Source organism: Budorcas taxicolor, chromosome 25 (genome assembly GCF_023091745.1).
Source record: "Budorcas taxicolor isolate Tak-1 chromosome 25, Takin1.1, whole genome shotgun sequence".
NCBI lineage: Eukaryota > Metazoa > Chordata > Mammalia > Artiodactyla > Bovidae > Budorcas > Budorcas taxicolor.
In genome coordinates this window covers 41580674-41590830 of record NC_068934.1, presented here as the reverse complement: position 1 = coordinate 41590830, position 10157 = coordinate 41580674, and the positions used below count along the sequence as shown (strand labels likewise).

The 10157-nt window shown below is 49.0% G+C and overlaps 1 protein-coding gene across 1 annotated transcript; it reads left to right on the top strand.

Moving 5' to 3' along the window:
* Positions 1 to 50: 50 nt before the first annotated feature.
* EEF1G (eukaryotic translation elongation factor 1 gamma) lies at positions 51 to 9642 on the top strand. The gene is made up of 10 exons (XM_052661743.1): positions 51 to 158; positions 1248 to 1406; positions 2077 to 2140; positions 2296 to 2438; positions 2914 to 3057; positions 5576 to 5705; positions 6111 to 6324; positions 8797 to 8969; positions 9058 to 9182; positions 9405 to 9642. The coding sequence occupies exons 1-10, from the start codon at positions 147 to 149 to the stop codon at positions 9561 to 9563; spliced, it is 1323 nt and encodes a 440-aa protein (XP_052517703.1). The 5' UTR covers positions 51 to 146; the 3' UTR covers positions 9564 to 9642.
* Positions 9643 to 10157: the final 515 nt, after the last annotated feature.

Genomic DNA, 10157 nt, shown 5'->3' with positions numbered 1-10157 from the left:
AACTGTCGTGCGTAAGCCTTCTATGCCGTCCTCGCTTTCCGGCTGCTGTTTCTCCACGGCTCTCCCCTTCCCCCCTCCCTTCTCTCCCTGACGGCTTACTTTGCGGCAGCGCGGAGAGCCCCACCCCCTTTCTCTGCGGAATCACCATGGCGGCTGGGGTAAGTTTGCCGGCTCCGGCGATCCAGGTCATCCTATCCGACGCCATCCTCTGCCCGAGCGGGGTCAGCCGGCGTCAGAGGGGTTCTGCAGCTGAGTCGGGAACTGATCCGGGGTTTAGAGATCGTACTGTTCGAGAGTAGGGCCTCCAGGCCCCAGAGGGGAACTGAGGCTAGGGCTCTGGGAGGCCGAAGAGGTGGAAGGGTCTGGGGTAGAGGAGAAAACGGATTCCAGATTCTGGCAATCTGGAGCTTGATAAAGCAGTTCGGGTTCATTGCCGCCTCGAGACGTGGGATCCGGGCAGGTTGGCAAAACTTTTGCGACCGTTTTGTGGGGCAACAGGAGGGACAGGGCGAAGAGGAAGGTCTTTATGGGCAGGTACGGCTGGCCACGGTTAAGGGTGGTCCGGCGGGGAGGTTGGGGAGCGAGAAGAGTCTCCGGACAGGGAAGTCAGGCCAATTGGACCTCTCTGGCCAGGTTAATAGAAGGGGAGAAGGCAACCCGGAGAACTCACTGCGGGACAGGACCAAAGAGATGGAATGCGTGACAAGAAATGAAAGGGTTTTTAGGGAGACCGAGTTGATTTAAGATGCCATTCGGTTCCCGTGGCTATTTGGAGTGGGCTCGGAAATGTCTTGGTCTATGTGTGTGTCTTGGAAACAAGCGTGATACTTCTGAAGGGTGAGCGGCTCAGCAGTAGAGTAGTCAGGCACTCGGGAACCATGAATGAATGAACAAGGGCTCTGGGGAAGGGAGGGCTGTGTGTTTGTCGGCAGATGGAGTCTGAGGGACCTAGAAGTTCTGTAGTTCTTGGAAATATATTGGAGGGGAAGAGAATGCTTCTAGAGACGTCCTTAGAGAAGGTCAAATCTGTCAACAAGCTTTATTTAGCAGTCGGTGTGTAGTTCTGTCCTCGGTATTTCAGGGGACTCTGGTTACACTTGACGGCAGACACGGAAGAACTAACTTGGTTCACCAGAGGGAGTGAGGTGAAATGGATTGGGGTTACTCAGGGAAGTCATTCCCTGGAAACATTTAGGACTGGGACCCTTCTAGTCATTAATGTTTTATTCCCCATCTTTTCCCCACAGACCCTGTACACATATCCTGAAAACTGGAGGGCCTTCAAGGCCCTCATTGCCGCTCAGTACAGCGGGGCTCAGGTCCGCGTGCTCTCCGCACCACCCCACTTCCATTTTGGCCAAACCAACCGCACCCCCGAATTTCTCCGTAAATTTCCTGCTGGCAAGGTGAGTAGGGAAGTGGAAGAGGGGCCTTTGGTCCTGAGAACCCAAGGAGAACTGAGAAGCCATCACTCTGAAAATGGCTTCCATCTTTAAAGGGGATCTTTTCATGTTATTTTTTTCCCCTACACTGCAGAGACTTAAAACTTTTATTTTGAGATAATGGTGATTTATTTGTAGTTAAAAATAGTACAGAATTCTTCAGTGATTTCCTGTAAAACACAAGCTTCGAGGCAGACTGAATGGATTTTGACTGATTTCAGTGCAAATGTCAATAGGTCAGATACCTGCTGTGAGTGAAATTCTTGCCCCAAGAGGCTTAGGGAGGTAGATAAATAACCATGCTAAGTCAAGTCCAGTGGAGTAGTACGTAGTAATGCTCTGGATAATATAGAAAGCAGTAGAGGACTTGGTTTCTTGCCTTTTGCTTATTTGATTGAGGAATTATGTACAAATATCTAATAATATGTAAATTTGGGGGGTTTCTGTGAGTTCACATTGTAGGGGGTAGCAAGTTAGTCATGTAGTTTTGGGTTTTGAGTTTCAGATAGCGTTGAGTTCGGTTAGCAAGGGATATCAGCCTTATATAAAAACTTCTATTCAAAACAGTTGAGCCTCCTGGACTTGACTAGTGAGAAACTGCTGTGTATTTTACTTTTGACTATTTTGTCACCAGGTTCCAGCCTTTGAGGGTGACGATGGATTCTGTGTGTTCGAGAGCAATGCCATTGCCTACTATGGTAATCTGCAGTGGCTGGGGAGTGGGAGGGTCTGGAGATGGTGAGGCGTAGGGGAGGGTGGGGGAGCTGGAGTGGACAGAAAGAGGAATTTCCAGGCACCTGGACTGGTCTTGGCATAACCCCAGAGTTCTGACCTTCATGTTCTGCCTCTGCAGTGAGCAACGAGGAGCTGCGGGGAAGTACTCCCGAGGCAGCGGCGCAGGTGGTGCAGTGGGTGAGCTTTGCTGATAGCGACATAGTGCCACCAGCCAGCACCTGGGTGTTCCCGACCTTGGGCATCATGCACCACAACAAGCAGGTGAGCCTTGGAACTTGGGGGAGACCACGGGCCGGGGTGGCGTCCGCTTCCTGAGCATCCGGGACGAAGGAATAGGAAGGGCGATGCCAAGAACACCTAAATAGTTAAATCTTTGGGATGTAAGCTGGGAGTGCTGGGGAGCGCTGGGCAGACCCCGTGGAGGTGGGAGGTCTGAGTGGACAGACCAGAGATTTCTGCTGTAAAAAGATTGTATCAGATGGTAAGGGAGTGTAGTTAGACCAGATGACCTCTAAGGTGATTTCTAAAATTCAAAGATGTATGACTATGATTAGTGCAGTTTGAAATGAAGCCAGACTGCACCCTGAAGAAATTTAACATTGAGAGCTTCATTTATGATACATTTGCAGCGAGCCCAGGACTCAGTGGAATAGCTATTTTGGTTCTGTCACTGGGGGAGAAGGGCAGGGACAGGGCTTGCTACCCACTGCTGAGCCTGATCATTTTAAATCAATAGGCCACAGAGAATGCAAAGGAGGAGGTGAGGCGAATTCTGGGGCTGCTGGATGCTCACTTGAAGACGAGAACTTTTCTGGTGGGCGAACGTGTGACGCTGGCTGACATCACAGTTGTCTGCACCCTGTTGTGGCTTTATAAACAGGTGAAATTTATAAAGAATCTGGGTGGGCAGGGGGTAGATGAGGGTTAGAAACAAAGTGACACGTCTGCCAGGTTGCCTGTATTTTGCTGATGTGAGAGGGTCTGAGGTAACAGCTAGGCCTTTTTGTTTAAGTATTTATTTGTTTATTTATCTAATTGTGCTATGTGTTAGCTGGGCCTGCAGGGTCTTTTCTTTAATAGCTGTGCTGGGTCTTCATTGCCTCCTGGGCTTTTCTCTAGTTTCGATGAGTGGGGGCTCCTCTGCGTCATGGTGTGCAAGCCTGTCATAGCAGTGACTTCTCTTTTAGCAGCGCGCAGGCTCTAGGCTGTGGGCTTTGGTAGTTGTAGCTCCCAGGCTCTAGAATAGTTGTAGCACAAGGGTATAGTTGTTCCGTGGCAGGTGGGATCTTCCTGGATCAGGGCTTGAGCTCTTGTGTCCTGCATTGGCAGGTGGATTCTTTCCCACTGAGCCACCAGGGAAGCCCCAACAGCTAGTCTTACTTGAGGACCACTGTTACTGGAAAACTGGGCTTGCCTCTTGAGGGGCGTTGAGCCAAAAGACTACCAGGCCAGAGAGCAGGATAAAGAAGGATTTATTATTGTTGCTTGTAGCAGGTAAGGAAAACACCAAGCCTCTATCCTAACAGCAAAATTGGAAGTTTCAAGCTAAGGCGAAGGAAATGGCAACCCCCAATAATCTTGCCTGGGAAATCCCATGGACAGAGGAGCCTGGTGGGCTATAGTCCATAGGGTCATAAGACTCAAACGTGACTGAGCATGCACGCACACGCATACTCATGAAGGGGCTTGGGTGGCTAATGGTTTGAACCTTAATTGAAGTCACGAGGGTCAGAAAGTGCCATCATCATCATCGCCTCTTCGGTTCCAGTTGATCCGGTAGTTGAGGGCTTTAGGCTAATCTTTATCACTGAAACAAGATTGGGAGTCTTTACTACTGATATAATATCTTTGCTGTTGTTACTTTTCTTTCTGTAGTCTTTTGTTCCTGTGATCTTTTATTCCTTTGATGGTTGATGGTTTAATCGCTAAGTTGTATCTGACTTTTGCGACCCCACGGACAGTAGCCCACCAGGCTCCTCTGTCCATGGGATTCTCTAGGCAAGAATACTGGAGAGGGTTGCCATTCCCTTCTCCAGGATGGCTTCCCGACCCAGGGGTTGAATCCTCGCCTCCTGTGGCTCCTGCATTGCAGGTGAATTCTTTACCACGAAGCCACCAGGGAAGCCCTTAAGATCATTCGTTACTATGACCTGTTCAAAGACAAGTATTAGAGCCAGGTTCAGATCACAGACTGGCTTAGGCCAAAAATGACTTCTCTTATGTAGAGAAAGTCATGCCTGGTTCTCTTTTAACGAGGACCCCCTAACCTTATCTTCTTACATCGCAACTGCTTCCCCTCCTGAGAAGTTCGGTATTATTCTGCCGCCTGTAATTTCTGTTTGGCAGCTGTCATGTGTAGTTTGTTCCCATGTTCCTAGGGCAGCCTGTTTGTGTTTAGTTGTGAAGACAGAGGTAGGGGTGGCTGCTTCAGCATTAGGATCTTTGGAGGCAGAACTTGGAATAGTTCTTGGCTTCAGGACTCATTGGTTGTTGAGGAGGGCGGGTGTGGGAGGGGGCTGTGTGAGTTCCATTAGTCTTCTTCGCTGCATGGAATCTATAAAACTAAGGTAGAAATAATCACCATTGAGGTTACTGGGTTAAAGATGGCACATTGCTGGTTCTAAACAGCAGTCCTTGAACCGATGCTGGTCCAGAATAGTAATGTGATAACCACAAAGAAACAAGCACCTACTCTTGTCAGAGCCTGTGCCAAGGCCTAACGGGGACCATCTTAGTGAGTCTTTGCATGTTGTGTGGGCGAGAGAAATGTAGCCCGCCAAAGGCATGTAGCTTGAGAGTCGTGGGGCAGGATTTGAGAACCAGCCCTACAGAGGTGATGGTGGCGTGGCCCTGATAGCATTGTTTTCCCTCTAGTCTTGGTAAATGGAAACAACGGTAAATTAATTTTTCATGAAACTGAGTTTAAGGACTGTCATTCTGAAATAAAACATTTCTTTTGCTGTCAAATATTTACTTTCTGAACTTTGATGATACGTGTATTTCTCACATATCACGCAGTTCATGTAGGTAGTTTTTGTTATTTATTTGTCAGAGGGAGTTGGTAGCCCTCTGTTGGTCCCAGCCTTTTCAATTTTACTGACGCATGAAATTGTAGGTATGAAATGGCTTTGTGAAAGGAGTAAGGGATGATGTAAGTATTCCTGCCAAGTCCATGCATAGTGAACGGACGGTGGGACCAGCATCCATTAAGCTGGATGGGGTGCTAGAGAGAGACTAGTAAGGTAGGTGGGCATAGCCCTCCTGGGAAAGCTGGTGTCTAGGGGCTGAAAAGGAGCTGGAGCTTCAGTGTAGACAGAAGCATGGGGCTCTGGCTCTGGCTCAGACACATCAGGATGTTTCCCTCCACTGACTTCATGTCCATTCTCGCATCCTGGCAGGTTCTGGAGCCTTCTTTCCGCCAGGCCTTCCCTAATACCAACCGCTGGTTCCTCACCTGCATTAACCAGCCCCAGTTCCGGGCTGTCTTGGGAGAGGTGAAACTCTGTGAGAAAATGGCCCAGTTTGATGGTAAGTCTGAGGTCCGGGGACATGCAAGCAGGATCAGGGGACTGGTTTGCTCAGTCTTAACCCCTAGATTTCCTGTCTGGGTTTTGGGCTATGTGGACGCACAGAACATAGGGCATCGTGTGTAGTAGCTAATCTTGTGTGACACTCTTACACATTGTTAATTCTTACACACCCGTATGCTGGCACTCTTTTGTGTTAACACGTAGAGTTCTGGTATGCATGTATTAGTCGATGAGGGTTGCAGTCTTGCTCAGGGACGTACAGTGAACTGGTGGCAGGCACTGTGGCATCTGGGTCCCTTAATTGGCCCCCTGGTAGTTTTCCTCCCGTTACTATGCTTGTACCTGGTTTGGGAGGGATGTGGAAAGAGGCCAGCCACTGACTTTTCTTCCTCTTTTGCACCAGCTAAAAAGTTTGCAGAGAGCCAGCCTAAAAAGGACACCCCACGGAAGGAGAAAGGTTCTCGAGAAGAGAAGCCAAAGCCCCAGGCGGAGCGGAAGGAGGGTAAAGAGGAGAAGAAGGCGGCTGCCCCTGCTCCTGAGGAGGAGCTGGATGAATGTGAGCAGGCGCTGGCTGCTGAGCCGAAGGCCAAGGATCCCTTTGCCCATCTGCCCAAGAGGTATGGATGTTGGAGGGCTTGGGATTTTAGGTTGTCCATACAAAATTGAGTTGCTTATCAACAACAGATGGGTGAATTTTAAAAAAGAAAGCAAGTTTCTAGTGCATCTGGTATTTGAGAATATCAGAACTTTCTAGCAAAGAAAGCAGACGGGCCCAGAATTCGGTGTGGAGGTGACTTGCTGGTGACTTGTTTGGTCTTGGGTGCACTTGTCGAGATTTGAGATGGCTGGGAACTAGTACATCAAGGGGTGCAAGAAGGATGAAGATGCAGAGAGCGCCTGGCATTGGTTCTGCTGGGCTGGCTTTGCTGAGGCAGCAGACACCACATCAGTAATCTTTGATTGTCTTTTTGCTGCACCAGCCTGTATCAGAATTGCTCACTAAGAGAAAGAATGGTGACTATAGCTATATAGTGCTTGTCTGGTTGTTTCCCAGACGAAGGGAGTTAAACCCCTCAAGGAGAAAGAGGCAGATGAGGTGGGCGACTGTGTAGGGTTCTTGGAAGAAAGAGTACAGTAGAGGGGAGATTTTTAGAATCATATCTTTTTTCAGCTGCTGCTCTGTGTCACCCTATTAATGAGTTTCAAGCAATATGAGAAATGTCTTCTGTGGTCACATCACTTAGTTCTCTTTTCTCTTTTTCTTGCCCACTCACTCTGCCTTTCCCAAAGCCGTCTGTCTTGTCACTAGTTGGTCCTTTGGGATGCAGGATTGTTTCACCTCTGCATTTTGTAGGGCTTTGTATATGGGATGAAGGAGCACACACTGGTGATGGGCATAAGAAGTGTGTGTGGTGATAAGCAAAAAGCATGGTACTGGAGAGTTGCTCTAAGAAACCGCTGCTTTCCAATTTGGGGACCAACTTGGGCTGTAGCTGAGATATCTTCCTCCCAGGCACTTCATACAAGAGGCTTCTGACACAGCTGCTCTTTAAAAGATGTGTTTCTGAACCTTTTAGCACAAGATCAGGTCAGGACTGAGCAGCATTTTTGGTATGTGCAGTATACAACCCAAACTGTATATGCTGTTGTAACAGATAGCTGGAGACATTCCCATATTTCGGGTCTGTACACTGGGCAGAAAATAAATCAGGCAGTAAACATTAATAAATCTTTAGTAACCTGTGCATTCTTTGTTACTGTTTTGGCATGTCTATTCATACCTGTTGGTTACATTACCATGGTGCTCTCCTGAGCTGCCCAAATGCTTTACCCCAGGATTTTTAAAGGTGTTGTCTTCAAAGACAGAAAGACAAGACTCAAATGAGTCCAGAGTTAACTTTAGTTGTTTTAAGGCCTTTGAGCTAACTTGTTTCAGGAGCTGTTTAGAGCCTATGTTCAGTTTAAGGGGAGAAATGGACACGTGATCATGAATAATAAAGTTCGGGAGGAAGTGAAAGAAAACTCCCCAGTTCCACTTCTGAGGTGGTTGAGGCAGTAAAGCTCCTCAGATGAGGTCTCTGATGTGCATTTGGGAAGACCCTAGGACCTCTGGTTAAAAGACAGTTCTTGGCTACATTATAACAGTGAGCAAGTCACACTACTTAACCAAATTTGTTCATAAAAGGAGGAACGGTAACAGTCTTTGACTCTACAAGTTTGTTGACTTACTTATACTAATAATTGAACAAGTTAAACATTCAGTATAAGGGCGTTTAAGAGATTAATGTCACGTAACATTCTCAGTAGCCAGGCGATGAACAAATTGTGTAAGGCACAGCCCACATGCAGCATCTTTGGAACAGCCCCAGTGGGAAATACAGTAAAATATTACGGCATCACAAGTGATCTTCTTCAGGCAGCATCTATTTTTATAATTGGAAAAAACAAAACGGAAGCCTGCTTACCATGGTGGGAGCACCTCTCCTATTCTGACGCTGGCATCCTGGTGTCTGTCCCTGTGCTAGATTGCTTCAGAGACCACCTGAGGGGTTTTCAGCTCCTGAACTTGTTTCTGGGCAGAGTAACTGAAGGACGCGGTTGTAGGATTTGGCATGGAGGCCCTTTGAAAACATTCATCTCTTAACATTGCTGTCATATTATAGTGTGTGTAACCCGAAGAGGCCTGTGTGATGGGGGTGGGGGTGTGGGCAGCGACTTGGGTGAGTCAGGAACCATGGAGAGGAGCCCTGGGAGGGGCCAGACAGGAAAGAAGAGTTCTCACTGGGAGTCTCCACCAGGGGGCAGCAGCTCGCCACACCTTTCTTGGGGCAGATGGCCTGGGCCCTCCTGGGCCCTCCTGGGCCCCACCGACCCCAGGCCTTGCATACCATGTACCTAGCTGCCCTGGCCCCCTCTCATACCCCTCAGCTCTCTTCCCTTGAGGAGATATCCATCTGCCAGTCCAGTGACTTTCTGTAAAGCAGTACTTTGGCGTGAAAACGCCCTTAACTTCTTTCAGCCTGGCGACATCTGTTGCCTCAGTAGGACCTTCCCCACCTTGACTTCCTTGCTTTATTCCCTCCATGCAGTACCTTTGTGTTGGATGAATTTAAGCGCAAGTACTCCAACGAGGATACGGTCTCTGTGGCGCTGCCGTACTTTTGGGATCACTTCGATAAGGATGGCTGGTCCCTTTGGTACTCTGAGTATCGCTTCCCTGAAGAGCTCACCCAGACCTTCATGAGTTGCAACCTCATCACTGGTGAGAAGATGGCTCTGAGGGGGAGGAAGGGAGGCCACGGTAGTGGGTGATACGATTTCAAAGGCTGAATGTTCTTCTTCCCCTTCAGGAATGTTCCAGCGACTGGACAAACTGAGGAAGAATGCCTTTGCCAGCGTCATTCTCTTTGGAACCAACAATAGCAGCTCTATTTCTGGGGTCTGGGTCTTTCGAGGCCAGGAGCTTGCTTTTCCGGTGAGGAAGGTGCAGGGGAGGTGGGGCAAGGATTTGGGAAATGCACTCATATTCCGGAGTCAGAGGGCGTCCTGGAGAGTTCAAGGAATGTGCCCATGAAAGAGCAGTCATGTTCACAGGGGTCCTGGGCTCTGATGATGGGTGTCTGAGCTGGAAGTAACAGGTATGGGACAGTGTCCGATAACCTGACCACATGCTTCTTCCCTGACTTTTTCTCCCCAGCTGAGTCCAGATTGGCAGGTGGACTACGAGTCATACACATGGCGGAAACTGGATCCCAGCAGCGAGGAGACCCAGACGCTGGTTCGAGAATACTTTTGCTGGGAAGGGGCCTTCCAGCATGTGGGCAAAGCCTTCAATCAGGGCAAGATCTTCAAGTGAACACCTCTTGCCATCGCCCAGCCGCCTGCACCTGCCCTTCGGGGAGAATGGGGCTCATTAAAGGAAACTGAACACGGAACCCTTCCCTGTGCTGCCTCCTTTGTGGGTGATGGCTTCTTCAGAGGGGAGTAGATGTGTTGGAGCAGGGTTCTGTCCGTGCCTGCGGGACCTCCCTGCACAGGAGAGAAGTCTTCAGAAGAGCAGAGAGGCCACTCCTCAGTTTTTGTTTTCCTGCATTGCTTCTTCGGTGATGACCATCTTCTAGCTTAGCTGGGAAAGATTGGATGTAGTTAGGAGGTGGTGACACGGGGCTTTGTAACTACCTAATTCCAGACCCTCCCCCGTGAAGGGGGAGAGTACCTGCTGGTGGGGTGAGAGCACAGCCACTTAACACGACTCCCCGCCGCTGCCCGGTGGGGCAGCAGCCATTCCCAAGGATCAGAGTTTTAACACTTCAGACCAACAAGACGAGGCACAGACTCCTTGGAACAGATAACTGGCCTGTGGGCCCAACTTGGCAGTGGATCATCTCTGGGGTATCCCTACTTTCTCACAAGGAAGTGGGGTTCCAAGATTTAAGTAACTTGCCTGTGA